The following is a 12,342-nucleotide window of genomic DNA, read 5'->3' on the forward strand; positions in this document are numbered from 1 at the left end:
ACGCGCAGCACCCTAAATGACTTTGTTGGATTTTTTGGTAGGAATAGGGAATTCCAAGCGGCACGTGTAACTTAGTCTCTGTGTCAACTTGTTCCAATAAGTACCCAGAATTACGAGTGTATAAAAGGATACTTTGTGTGTGAGATATAAATTACGATATATTTCTCGAAAAATTTCTTGGACATTCTCTATCGTAGAGCTTGAACAGGGTGATTCTTCTTTGTGAGACAAAATTGTGGTGCAAAAGAGAAAAAAGTTGTACTTTCGAACGTCGCAGCCACAGGGCTGAGCAACTAGGTTTTAGAAAGCTTCCTTCCTCCGTCAACTTCCCAACTTCCTCCTTCTGCTACAGTAGTTAAATATACACCAGTTTGTGGGACGGAAATTACGTTCCTCGACACATTTTTTTGGAAAGATGCGGTGTACTTCTGTCGTGTATTGTACCATAATTATGTACGAAGCCCCGTTCAAACTGAGTACTTTGTAGTCAAATTGACTGTGGTTCCTTTGCGGTAGGCGAGGGCTCGGTGTTCTTCAGAGTCACGACGCTTTCGGGAAGACTGCGAACAGACTAAAAAAAAAAGTAATTGAAGGAATGCACCAACTTTTGTGCAGGTGACCTCTTGCAGCGGGGGCAGCCCGCCAAAATTTGAGAATCAAAATCTAGACTAATAAACCTTGTATAAAAGTTTCTTCATGCGTATGGTATAAAGATTTGTATTGTGACGGAATGCAAAATGTCGAATAAATGAATATGATGGAGGACTGCTGATTTTGGCCGCAACAAACCCTTCATTCCGCTTTTCCTGTCGCACCTCGGCACACACACACTCCAAGGAAAACAAAAAGTCTCTTTGCGAAACGAGCCGCGTGTATGATGCCAATCCAGAATTTCACTCAGAAAATGAATTACTGCTGGTCCGGAAGCGAGCTCTCGTCACTCCGAGCGCAACATTTGTGCTAATGCTCTGCTGCCGTGCGGTGCCGTGCCGTGCCGCCACCACGGGCGGGGAATGACCAGTACTGCTGGCCGCGCTCTGATTGGCCGCTGGGCCGGGCCGGGCAAACCCTGACCCGGCCGGGCTGCTGCCGGGTCGGAGGCGGAAATGCTTCCTTCCGACGTGCCATCGTCGCTCCGCCACGCTCCGCACTGCTCTGCTCGGACGAGGTGTGGCGGTGCGACAGTGAGGCCGGCGTCATGGCGGTGCTCGGCCTGGGACTCGCGGCAGCGCTTGCTTTTGCAGAGGTGGCGCTACTGCAGCCGCCACTTACGGCCGCAGCAAGGGTCCGTGAGTACAGCTTTACAGTGGAGGCCGTGGAGGCCGTGGAGGCGGGGCCCCTTACGCAGGCCGGGTAGGCCGTCCCGTCGAGCAGAACTGCGTCCGGGCTGCCTACCCGCCAGGCTGACTGGCCCGTCGACCAATGTCCTTGCCCATCGCAGAACTATGAGATCATCCTGGAGAGGATCGAGGGGCACGAGCCGAACCCGGAGTACCTGACCCCCGACACCTTCATCCGGATCCGGCGCAGCGACAAGGGGGGCCTCCCGGGGCTGTTCCACAAGATCGTTATCGCCAAGGCCTGGCCCAACGACACCGAGGTAGGCGGAGCTGGCGGGGCGCAGGGCTTACTACAATTTCCGACGAGTTGTTACCGTTCGACGCATCGATGCCCCACCCTGTCGATTCGCAGGCTGAGGTCATCATGTTCGAGATGCGTGACAACAAACCGGTCCCCGGCTGGCTCAAGTACAAGCGCAACTTCTGCGACTACATCGCCAACGAGAAGAAGCCCATCCTCAACGAGATCGGCAACATGTACCACTTTAAGCCGTGCCCCTTCCAGGTGAGTCGTCTTTTTCTCGCATCCCTACGGCACTCCCTACGAGCGCGAGAGAGACACAGACCGGCACAGCCCTCGCCCTGTCCATCCTGCCGCAGGGCACCTACAAGGTGGACGACTGGCGGCCCGACGAGCACCTTCTGCCGCCCGTCCTGCCCGGCCCGGACCGCATGATGCTGGGCTTCAAGTTCACGTCGGGCCCCACCCTCATCCTCAAGTACAACGTCGTGTTCTCCGTGGACCGCTCCAAGGGCAAGCGCGGGGGTCGCGGCTAGCCCAGCCTACGCGGCAAGCAACCAGGCCGGGCTGGGGAGTGAACCAATTTTCGATATTTTCAGGTGCTGTGTGCTGAGCCCCATTGTCAGGTTTCAAAAAATATTAACCAAGGAAGACATCTCTTTTCAATTTTATTTCAAACCAGAAGTTATAACATCTCAGTAACAACTGACTATGACAGATGAATCTAACTCTGTTGCTAACACTAAAGCATCAGAAAACATGGCACTTTCCTCTCCCTCCACTCATTAAACTCTCCACTCCAGATCATGAAAAAGTATTTAGCAACATAAATATCAATAAATTGCAATAAGAAACTAGATTCTAAAGTGTAAGAAAATTTAGATAATCATGGGCTTTATCGCTGTGCTGTATTTTTTATTACATTTTTATCTTAAGCCAGCCACAGTGCAACAATTTAATAGCTACAAGAATTTTATTTTGTGTACAATGTTGTACAGCATCAATACATATATGCCATGAGACAATAAATATGAGGCAATTCATGAAGAAATTAATGAAAATCAATTACAGTCATTTCCACCAAGTCTATCACAATTAGCATATTTTGGAATGCAATTCCAACCATAACAATTATTGAGTATTCTTTAAAAATCCAACAGTAATCACGTAACAACCAGTCCATACATAATACCAATCCACTTCATTTAATAATTATCACAGTGCACTGAGTAGTAAAAATGTACATACAGGAGGATGTTGGCTCCTTCCTCACATTCTACTTGCAAGCTTTCAAAGAGATACAACTGGCAGGAAAATAGTGTGCATTAAAGCCCAATAAATTTGCAAAAAAAATAGATTCAAAAAATTCTATGCTGTTCTACAAGACAATTATGTAAAACATGCACCATTCATTTGGGTTTACCAAAGGTTTACAAACAACCTTTTGTTTTTTTGTTTATTACATCACTAGCCATTATTAACATCAATTGGCTGTTTTCAAGTCTAGACATTCATGGTTGTATAATTTAAAATCACAGGAGACACAATTAATTTATGATTGAGACAATCATGGAAAGCTTGTCAATCACAAGAGTCTTACAAGTACCATCATTCAATAATCGCCTTTCAGCAAACTTCTCATGACAGACATACTGGAACTTTTATATCCAGATCCAAAGTGGTTCCTGAAACAAAATTAGGATCATTGTGAAAAGATGTTAACAATCAATTAATGCTCATAGGGGAAGTGAAAATTGAACAGTACCAGTGGTTTAGATAGTGGAAAAGTTGGTACAGCTTATGTCTACTGTCAAAGCCTTCTTTTCGAGGAAAATGAGAATGGTAGGCTTCATAGAACGAGGCTGTGAATCCACCAAACATTCCAGCAATCGCCAACTCATACTCATGGTGGCCGTAGAATGAGGCTGGGTCAAACACCACTGCAAAAGCAGAATAAACTTGTGCACAACAAAATTCTGAGAAAAAGATTGAGACAGACGTGGGAACACATCCATACCTGGGCCACTGGATATTTCTGCTGCATTGCCACCCCATAGGTCTCCATGTAAAAGTGATGGCTCAATTGTAACGTCTCTAAAGAATCGAGGAATCTTCAACTGCAGTTGAGACCAAAGTCCCAACGCATCCCTGTCACCATACTGCAGCAGAGAAATAAGAGGAATTTGAAAAGAGGCACAACATTTCTATCTCTCCCTTCCATCCTTATTTAAAGACTTACATCTTTTTCCAAGAGGTTAAACTGATGCTGTAGACGTTGTTGAGCAAAAAAGGTCTGGATTGAAAAAGACATATGTATAATACATATTTTATGTGCATCCTACAGACTTCTGAAAATTCAATTATGAACTTACCAACCAATCATCTGACCATGCATTTTCTTGAGGAATGTACCCACAACACGTGCTTGTGTGGAAACCAAATTGAGTGACATATTTTGGAGGGCCTCCATCCTCTGCAGACACTTCTTCAGAGGTAGTTACTTGTGGTGGTTTGGTTACCGTATTCTCTAGCTTCCTGGCTTGCACACCCAGGGTTATATTATGCTGGTGCAGTTTTGCAAGTTCATGACCCAGTCGTCTCGAATACTTCCGAACGCCTGAAGACAAACAACAAGTAAGGCTGGGAAGAGGGAGGAAAACAAAGCACGGCACAGATGTCAAAACACACCTTTCATTTCTAGGTATTCCAGTACAATGGAAGATCCACCTTTTGGGTTGGTAAGGACTTTCACAGGTTTTGGCACTCTCACAGTATTAGTTGCTGCAATGGCAAGGAGCGATGCCATTTCTCCATCAAACATGATTCGTGCCTGAAATAATTAAATACACCAAATCAACTCCGTAGTATCACAGAAGCACATCAATTATTCCAGCAGAAACTTGAAATAAATTTTAAGCAGGATAATTATTTATGAATGACTTGCCTTTGACTTGCCATTGCTCTTTACAAAATATGTTCCAGTGTCGGTGATGAAAGCCTCCCCTTGGTTGATGCAGCCACCACCACCCTGGCCTGTCCGCTTCAAGGTCGACGTGTTCAGTGTTTCCTTCAAGAGTGCCTCCATTGCATACTGGAACACAAAACGAAAGTAGACGAAAAATTTCAGTAGTGGTAAAGAGAGCATTCAAAAGTGTAATTAAGTATACTGTTTCTCCAGACGCACACTACAGTTTAAACTATGACACCAAATGAGATTACAACCGAAAGAGACTGGAGAGAATACTAAAATGCTACGAGTGACATCTGACAGGATTGGGCAGACACAAAAGGTCTCAATAATGAAAATATCAAATCCCCGACAAGCCCCGCCGAGCCCGACACCAATCGATCTAGTCACTGACCTCACCTTAAAATCTCGCTCTTCTATAATAACAGACTCTCGTTGAGAGATCGCAACTTGTGGGACTTCCCTCGAGATTAACAAGAAATTGTCAATTCTTAATTCATTCAACCGATCCCTTGATGCATGTGTCAAGTTTACAAACAGTGACAGACGACACAAACCAAACAGCCTACTGCTACAGTGCTGCTGCGCTGCAGCGGCGAAACGCCGCACTACGAACAGAAAACCAACGAAAAATTAAGCCGGCGTTTCAACATTCTACTGTCAGGCCAAATGTACCGCGTACAATGGATTAAGACACGATAATTTTCAGCTACGCTCTCGGAAACATGATCGGTTCCATTCTTTTGCTCCTAACGCAGCGTGAAAATAAAACTGTGATCTCGGTAGGTTGGCTAAGCTGCGTCAGTGCTGTCTGCTGTGTGTTTACGTCAATGAACCGAACCTGATTCAAGGTCTCTCTACTTTCTAGGCGTGCGGCGTTCGGTCCAGGTATCGGTGGGAGGTGTCCGAGTAGATACTCACAGCGACTGCGACGGGCGCCACTGCAACCGGACGTCTCGGTGCTTCGGTCACAAGATAGTTGCGTAATCGCGACGATCAGAACGGCTCGTTGTCTTGTCTGCTAGTCCTGCTGTGTCACCGGGTCGAGTGCAACCGAGGCATTTTTACTGCTCAGTCAAGCGTCGGCACTTCGTCGGCAAGCAAGCGAGTCAGTCGCAGACGCCAGACCGGTTTTCTTTTCCTAGCTCGTGCAGTGCAGTGCCTTCTCGACACTGTCAACATGATCTCCGGCAGAGCCCTGCACTATGTGGTCCGAGTGCCTGACAGGAAAAAGACAATCCAGTTCTACAGGGATATTCTGGGCATGAAGGTAAGCTTTCAGCGCTGGTGGAAAAACATGAGATGATTTTATGTTTCAAGGCTGACGGAAATCATATTTTCTGACAGGTCTTGCGCCATGAGGAGTTCCGGGAAGGATGTGCTGCCGCCTGTAACGGGTAAGCTATCAGCCTTGTTCCAAGCAACATTGTGGAACCTCATCATGTTTCTTTGAACACTATATGTTCAATTTTCCTTTTGCAGAGGCTATGACAACCGCTGGAGTAAGACCATGGTTGGTTACGGCCCTGAGGATACCCACTTTGTAGTAGAATTGACTTACAATTACCTGGTTCGTGACTACAAACTTGGAAATGACCTGGTGGGTTTGACTATTAGATCGAGTGAGGCTTTGAAAAGGGCAAGGGAAGCTAAGTGGCCTGTCATCGAGGAGAATGGCAAATACATCCTTCAAGCGCCAATTGGGTACCGTATGGTCATCATCGATGAACCCCAACCATCAGACAAGGGTAAGTTTACCTTTTTCGGGCAAACAAACCCCCATAAAAACATTCTGAAAAAATAAAGCAATGAAAAATACTTAAATTGTTGCTCCTAAAAGGGGTGGACCATAGTCTTCATGGCCTGAACTTGCTTTCAGGTTCAGGGATGGGAAGGAAAGAGGGTCACATTGGTAATGTGAATGTGTTATCTTGCTAGCTTGTTTTGCATTAGTTTCTCTGATCTCAATAGTTATGAGCTTGTACTAATTCCTAGACAAGGTTGAAGCATGTCATACTACTCGTTTAATTTCAATGTATAAGTTACCAAATGAGTACAATAGTGGTTCCGTAAGCACCTTAGTTATACAGTCAATTTACTTTTCAGACCCTGTTGAGAAAATCTCACTAGCTGTGTCCAACCTGGATAAATCAATTGAATACTGGCAAGGATTACTACAAATGAAGGTTCTGAAAAAATCCGATAAGGCTGTTCAATTGACTTATGGTGAAAACCAAGCAGTTTTGGAGCTTTGTGACATAGGTAAGTCTCTGCAGGAAGCCATCTTAAGTCATCCTTCTCTTTTCACTAACTTGATAAATTTTACATGTATCAGGCGCTCCCGTTGTACGTGAGACTGCAGGTGGCAGGATTGCATTTGCTGTACCTATGGATCAACAACCAACAATTGATGCAATTATTCAGAAAGCAAACCAGAAGATTCTGACACCTCTTATTTCCCTGGACACCCCTGGGAAGGCAACTGTCAGAGTGATCATTTTGGCTGACCCAGTAAGTGTATCTTTTCTACTATCACTTCAATCTCTACATTACCAAAAATATCCCAGACCGCTTCTTATCTGATAAAAATATCTTTTGGCAAATTAGGATGGCCATGAAATTTGCTTCGTTGATGAAGAAGGTTTCCGGCCGCTTTCTGCTGTGGAAGATGATGCAAATGAGCAGATTGAGAAATGCATTCGAGTGGATAAATCAGACAAGTTTATTGGTTAGTCTTGATGATTTATGAAGCTTTTGATATTCTCAAGGTATGTGTTTCACATTCCCTATCTCTTATCTGATATGTTTCAGGTGCCACACAGTAATTCTGCTGGGCAGGCTTTTTTCACCACATCCACACAATTTGTTGTTGAACTGCAATCTTTGCCACTATTGAAAATGAGGACCAATTTTATATTAATATTAGGCTTTTGCTACTTTTCAGTATTAATGAATGCATATGGTTAATAAAACTGCAATTGTAAATATGAACATTATTTAATAATGAGTTCTCTACTCTTCTAGAGAAAAGGAAATTGACTTGAACCTGCATTAAAGTTGCTCTTGGAGTGATGAAGGCTCAGTAACAGGTAGGACACAAATTTTATCAAAAGGTCTACATCATATGTATCAAATATGTACATCCCAAAGTACACAAGCCTCCATCACCAAAACTAACAAAGTAATATTGGTAAACAAAAATTATGACTCATCATAAGCCAGAACTATGATAAGTTTTCACAGAAAAAAAATCGTTGTAAATTCGTTTAACAACAAAAGGTTAGACAGAAATTCTTCGGAAGAACTCAATATGTATCACATACATAGACATAAATCTCAAAGCTGTCAAATTTACTTCTTAAAAAGTAACCATTCATCTCACACCCAAGACAAAGCACTGAAGGAAATATAGAACTATCTGAAAAAGATGTCTCAATAGATTAAGAATTATTGAACTCATTTACACTAATTTGTTGACCACAATGATTAAACAAAGGCAGGGGCACCGACTCTTGATTGGCCCTCTTCTAAATCAGCAATCAAAAATTACACAAATCAGTTAAAACCACAATAAAAATTGTCACAAAAAAATCTTATTAACTTCTCCACGTTAACAAAATTGTAAACATAATTTGTAATGTCCTATGAGCACTAACTTGAACAGACTTAATTGGAACTTTAAGGAAGGGGTTGTACAATCAAATATTTTAACTATTGTCCTTTTGAGATCGGTAATATTCATCATTGTCAATTTCAATACGAAGGGGTGATCTCTGTTTTGGAAGATTAGTTGTGCTTTTGGAGCTCTTTGAGCTCTTCTTACTTCTACTGCGACTCTTGCTGGATGCTTGCTTGAATCCTAGTCTTGACCTTAGATCTCCCTGGGGTCTTGATTCCTCACTTTCTTGTTCACTGGAAGAATATTCTTCACTGCTACTATCTGACTCTGACTGAGAACTTTCGTCTTCATCACTTTCGTCTCTCAAAGTCCGGGTAATTTGGAGATTTTCCTGACTACTACTAGTAGTGTCACTATGTTCACTATCTGATGCACTAGATTCTTCTTCATGTTTAATTCTTATCCCTCTGTCAGTAGATAGTCGAGACCAAACGGATGATGCTACGCTCTTGACGGTGGGCTTTGGACGAGAATGGCTCTTGACACGCTCAGATCGACTAAATGTGAGAAAAGAAAAAACACAATAAAGCATTTACCTACTAAGTTAAGACAATCATAAAGTCAAAAAGGTATTTAAAAATATTACTTACACTACTCTATCTGAGAGGTCAGATCTCCATCGTTGTGAATGACTGCTTTCTGTCCTTGATGAACCGCCATGCCTGGCTCCATCCCTTCCAAGACGATCACGCAAATCAACGCTTTTCTCAGGACCAGAGTGCATTTGACTTTGTGAACCCAACCTTCTTCGTGCTTGCAGCTATATAAAAATTTTTATTATAAATATTTAGGGGGCAAAAACCTTTAAGTGGTTGGGTAAAAAAAAAAAAGACACCAGTGCTTACCTTTGTTCTTTCCTTAACCTTCACTTCTTCTTCATCAGCATACATCCTCATACGGGGTATTTTGCTCTTTCGAGACCAAGACTCATTGTCACTTTCACTACCCGAAAAGGCAGAGTCATCAGAATCATCCTCATCTCTCTTTCGTCTTTTTCCATGGAGTCTAGCATGAATAGCAGACTTTGTCTTAGCCACAATTGGGGAAAGTGACGGTGAGTGTGACCGTGACTTAGACCGTTTTCTTCTGCTCTGAGTAGAAAGTTTTTCTGGTCTTACACCAATTCTATTCAATATAGAATGAGGTGGGAGAGGCATTGATGGAGGCATACGATGCATAGGGGGTAGACCTGGGGGGAGACGTGGTCCGAACAAATCTGAAATAATAGTAACCATCCAATTGAGCCAGCAGTTTTGGAGGGAAGAATTTTAAAGATCTGTTAAAAATGTGACTAATTTACCATCATCTACTGGCGCAGGGGGACGTCTGGAACGATCAATGTTGCTCCAACTCTTTGCTAGAGTTCCCCAAGGATTCCGGCCATCCTCCTCATCAGAGCTGATGACAAAGTCCCGTTCATCACCCATGTCATCATGGAACATCTTGGGGCGTACCAGAAGACCTTCTTTAATGCGTTGCTTGCGAGATTTGGACACAAGACCAACCATACCTAGAAAAGTTAAGATTTAAACATTTAAATTTTAAACAATATTAACATAAACATTAAAGATAAATGAGTTACACTAACCAAAGACGGGTTGAGGAAGCCTTTTGGGGCCGTCCTCTCTTGTTTTTGGGTGTCGCGGACAGAAACGTAGGAGAATCCCGTCAGAGTTAGGATGAGTGTCACCTTTACGCCATTGCCCAGGTGGAATATGCATGTTCAATTCCAAAGCATCTATAGCCTCCGGATCAGCAGCCAACTCTTCATCTAGTAGCTGGAAGATAAGATGCAAACATACAATAAGAGCACAGGGCAAAGCAAGTTGTCTTTACTTCAGTAAAAAGATTGATTGCAAACCTTAGCTGCTTGTTTGGCAGCAGTCTCCGCTTCATCTTCAATCATAATCACATCACTGTCTTCACCAGACTTATTTTCATCATCTTTTTCTTTCTTTATCTTTGAGGGGGACTTTTCTTTGCTTGGCTCTTGATCTCTTAACTTGTTCAAATTCTTAATAGGTTTAGAAATACCCAATAGTGCACGAATGGCTGATAAATTGTCTAGCCACACCACATTGCCTGAAGGAAAGTGTGCAGAAATTAGCATAAATTTAGGATTCAGTTGGCTGCATTGACTGCACATTGAAGACACTCCAATAGCTTACATGATTCATCATTTATCCACTCAATGGAAGTTGGGGCATAGTCCTTAAAGTATTCAAACACATCTTGAGTACTCATGGCCTCAGTGCCGTGCATTTGCAGAGAGTCAAACTTGAATTCCTTATCATCACCTTCTTTGACACCGACACTGCATAAAAATGTATCATGAATAATTAAATTCTGAGCTGACATGTTCATAAGTGACATATGCAATTTAAACAAACCTGCGGTACAATTTCTTTAAGGAATGCTCTGTTATTAAATTGGATTGAGAAGTGTCGAGACCAAATCTCTTTGCCCGCTCTACAAGTCTGGCCTGTTCTTCTTTTCCAAAAACGTCAATGCCTGTGATGAATCCTCCCGCTCGATTTTGAATTTTCATATCAGACTCCTGCATAAAACATCAGTAAACATTGTTACAAAACAAACGCAAGACGCAAAACACAACATAACCTCAAAGTAGACAGAAAATAGAAACAAATAGTCGAGGAGGTTCTGAAAAATGCAGACAGTAAAGACAGGATCGGCTACAATAATTTACAGTAATTTACCAGGGGACAGAATACGCGGATTTCTGGTATCTCAGGCTTCTTGAGAGGGTCAGTGGAAGAAGCATCTTCCAGGACATCTGCTTCTTGAATCTCCCCATCGTCGTCCGATAACTCCCCCTCTTCTGATTCCAATTCCATGGGATTTTCCTTGGGAGCTACCTCCGCACTCTCATCGACTTCCATGACCGCATCCATGGTGAATCAACTAAAGTCTATTGCAAGCAAATTGTCCAAAATTCAACTGCTGGTCACTCGCGAACGTGAACAAGCCACCGCTACTGCTACTGCTACTTCAAATTGACTATTGGCCCTCCTAGCATGGGAGTGCGAATAACACGAGGCGGGACCGGCTTCTATGAGAAATCTATCTCCGGGAGTTTTATCGGGATCGGGGCACCGGAGAATCTTTCTTTCGATCAGCTTCAGGACACGGAATTTTCAAGGGCAAGGGCAAGGGGCGGCGTCCAACGGAAGGAACCAAGGCGAGAGTAAAATTAGGCTTCGGCCCCAACGTGGCTGCGTCCGGCATCTCGCCTGGGAGGTGGGCAGCCCAGCGCGCTCAGGGCGCACGCGCACGGTGGGCTGCCTACCTTCTGGGCGGATCCCACAAGCACACCCTTGGGCGGGGCGGGGTGGTGGCACTGCGCCCTGCACACGATGAGGACACTCAACGCTGGGGCGAACAGCGCACGTAGCAAGAGAGCAACAATTTAAGTGTAAATGTAAAGCGCAGGCCAGTGACGCTCCATGTCGCGTGCGTGGTGCAGGCCATCATGACTGCAGACTGATTCAGGAGTGCCTTCCTCGCTCGGTCTCTGCAGCACTCGTGGGGCGTGCCGTAGAGGTGTGAGAGAGGCAGAGTGACGAAAGTGACTCATTGCTCTGTCTCTCTCGCACGGAGTGCAACTCCGGTGCATTATCTCGGAGTCTCGACAACCACCGTTCAAAGAGAGGGGTCCCATTCAGGGAGTGAATCCAGACTCGGCCGTACAGTGTAGCGGCATTGAAAACAGACGCGAGAGTGCAGTGCGTGCAGTACACTAGTACAGTGCTCGCTGGTGAAATGGAAGTGTGCCGTCGAGATCGAGATCTCGATTGAGATCGAGAGAGAGAGCCACGACTCTCCCTCCTCGCCACACAGCGTTTGGCCTTTCGGCGGGCTGCTTCCGAGACGCGCATCACCGCTCTGTCTCTCTCGCACCCACCCAGCCACCCGTTGGCCGACGGAGTGATGGAGTGACGGAGACAGAGAGACACGTCGGCATCAGCCTGCCGACACTCCACGATGCACCGCATGCCTCAGTGATGTAAGGTTTCGACGTAAATAAAAACAACAAAACAAACCAACAAAAACACCGCTGGACTACGGCAATTTGGCAGCGGGTTGTAGCGCTTCG

General features: G+C 44.4%; 4 protein-coding genes across 9 annotated transcripts; 2 read left to right on the forward strand and 2 right to left on the reverse strand.

Moving 5' to 3' along the window:
- The first annotated feature begins 1,079 nt into the window (after window positions 1-1,079).
- LOC117651617 lies at window positions 1,080-2,236 on the forward strand. 2 transcript variants are annotated; one of them, XM_034395785.1, is made up of 4 exons: window positions 1,080-1,289; window positions 1,442-1,600; window positions 1,693-1,845; window positions 1,941-2,236. In XM_034395785.1, the coding sequence occupies exons 1-4, from the start codon at window positions 1,107-1,109 to the stop codon at window positions 2,115-2,117; spliced, it is 672 nt and encodes a 223-aa protein (XP_034251676.1). In that variant the 5' UTR covers window positions 1,080-1,106; the 3' UTR covers window positions 2,118-2,236. The 2 variants fall into 2 exon arrangements, with proteins under 2 accessions (XP_034251676.1, XP_034251677.1); XM_034395786.1 differs by having other exon boundaries at window positions 1,096-1,285.
- On the reverse strand, window positions 2,233-5,609 carry LOC117651615 (ketosamine-3-kinase-like). Of its 5 annotated transcripts, none has more exons than XM_034395782.1 (9): window positions 5,471-5,590; window positions 4,949-5,157; window positions 4,526-4,672; window positions 4,270-4,411; window positions 3,954-4,198; window positions 3,821-3,874; window positions 3,599-3,740; window positions 3,347-3,521; window positions 2,233-3,266 (listed from the first exon to the last, which is right to left on the reverse strand). In XM_034395782.1, the coding sequence occupies exons 3-9, from the start codon at window positions 4,664-4,666 to the stop codon at window positions 3,194-3,196; spliced, it is 972 nt and encodes a 323-aa protein (XP_034251673.1). In that variant the 5' UTR covers window positions 4,667-4,672; window positions 4,949-5,157; window positions 5,471-5,590; the 3' UTR covers window positions 2,233-3,193. The 5 variants fall into 5 exon arrangements, with proteins under 5 accessions (XP_034251673.1, XP_034251670.1, XP_034251672.1 ...); XM_034395779.1 differs by having other exon boundaries at window positions 5,391-5,485; XM_034395781.1 differs by having other exon boundaries at window positions 4,944-5,157; window positions 5,391-5,485.
- Window positions 5,610-5,682: 73 nt separating this feature from the next.
- On the forward strand, window positions 5,683-7,534 carry LOC117651616 (glyoxalase domain-containing protein 4). Its single transcript, XM_034395784.1, has 7 exons — window positions 5,683-5,819; window positions 5,897-5,946; window positions 6,032-6,297; window positions 6,656-6,811; window positions 6,885-7,060; window positions 7,157-7,277; window positions 7,361-7,534. The coding sequence occupies exons 1-7, from the start codon at window positions 5,730-5,732 to the stop codon at window positions 7,372-7,374; spliced, it is 873 nt and encodes a 290-aa protein (XP_034251675.1). The 5' UTR covers window positions 5,683-5,729; the 3' UTR covers window positions 7,375-7,534.
- On the reverse strand, window positions 7,360-11,248 carry LOC117651614 (nuclear cap-binding protein subunit 3-like). Its single transcript, XM_034395778.1, has 9 exons — window positions 10,946-11,248; window positions 10,619-10,785; window positions 10,397-10,542; window positions 10,090-10,310; window positions 9,817-10,006; window positions 9,529-9,738; window positions 9,074-9,444; window positions 8,819-8,988; window positions 7,360-8,725 (listed from the first exon to the last, which is right to left on the reverse strand). Exons 1-9 carry the CDS (start codon window positions 11,138-11,140, stop codon window positions 8,257-8,259), a joined length of 2,139 nt encoding a protein of 712 aa, XP_034251669.1. The 5' UTR covers window positions 11,141-11,248; the 3' UTR covers window positions 7,360-8,256.
- Between the last annotated feature and the right edge of the window lie 1,094 nt (window positions 11,249-12,342).

This window comes from Thrips palmi, unplaced genomic scaffold (genome assembly GCF_012932325.1).
Source record: "Thrips palmi isolate BJ-2018 unplaced genomic scaffold, TpBJ-2018v1 HiC_scaffold_6, whole genome shotgun sequence".
NCBI classification, from domain to species: Eukaryota; Metazoa; Arthropoda; class Insecta; order Thysanoptera; family Thripidae; genus Thrips; species Thrips palmi.

Bases quoted from the DNA above. Each gene is read 5' to 3' on its own strand.
- LOC117651617 (XM_034395785.1), top strand. From the start codon at position 1,107: ATGCTTCCTTCCGACGTGCCATCGTCGCTCCGCCACGCTCCGCACTGC. The intron at 1,290-1,441 runs GTGAGTACAGCT...TGCCCATCGCAG, and splicing joins TACGGCCGCAGCAAGGGTCC to AACTATGAGATCATCCTGGA. The intron at 1,601-1,692 runs GTAGGCGGAGCT...GTCGATTCGCAG, and splicing joins CCTGGCCCAACGACACCGAG to GCTGAGGTCATCATGTTCGA.
- LOC117651615 (XM_034395783.1), bottom strand. From the start codon at position 4,666: ATGGAGGCACTCTTGAAGGAAACACTGAACACGTCGACCTTGAAGCGG. The intron at 3,875-3,953 runs GTAAGTTCATAA...TTTTCAATCCAG, and splicing joins CATGGTCAGATGATTGGTTG to ACCTTTTTTGCTCAACAACG. The intron at 3,522-3,598 runs GTATGGATGTGT...CTGCTTTTGCAG, and splicing joins AGAAATATCCAGTGGCCCAG to TGGTGTTTGACCCAGCCTCA.
- LOC117651616 (XM_034395784.1), top strand. From the start codon at position 5,730: ATGATCTCCGGCAGAGCCCTGCACTATGTGGTCCGAGTGCCTGACAGG. The intron at 5,947-6,031 runs GTAAGCTATCAG...TTCCTTTTGCAG, and splicing joins TGTGCTGCCGCCTGTAACGG to AGGCTATGACAACCGCTGGA. The intron at 6,298-6,655 runs GTAAGTTTACCT...TTTACTTTTCAG, and splicing joins ACCCCAACCATCAGACAAGG to ACCCTGTTGAGAAAATCTCA.
- LOC117651614 (XM_034395778.1), bottom strand. From the start codon at position 11,140: ATGGATGCGGTCATGGAAGTCGATGAGAGTGCGGAGGTAGCTCCCAAG. The intron at 10,786-10,945 runs GTAAATTACTGT...TGTTTTATGCAG, and splicing joins TCCGCGTATTCTGTCCCCTG to GAGTCTGATATGAAAATTCA. The intron at 8,726-8,818 runs GTAAGTAATATT...TCTCACATTTAG, and splicing joins GACCTCTCAGATAGAGTAGT to TCGATCTGAGCGTGTCAAGA.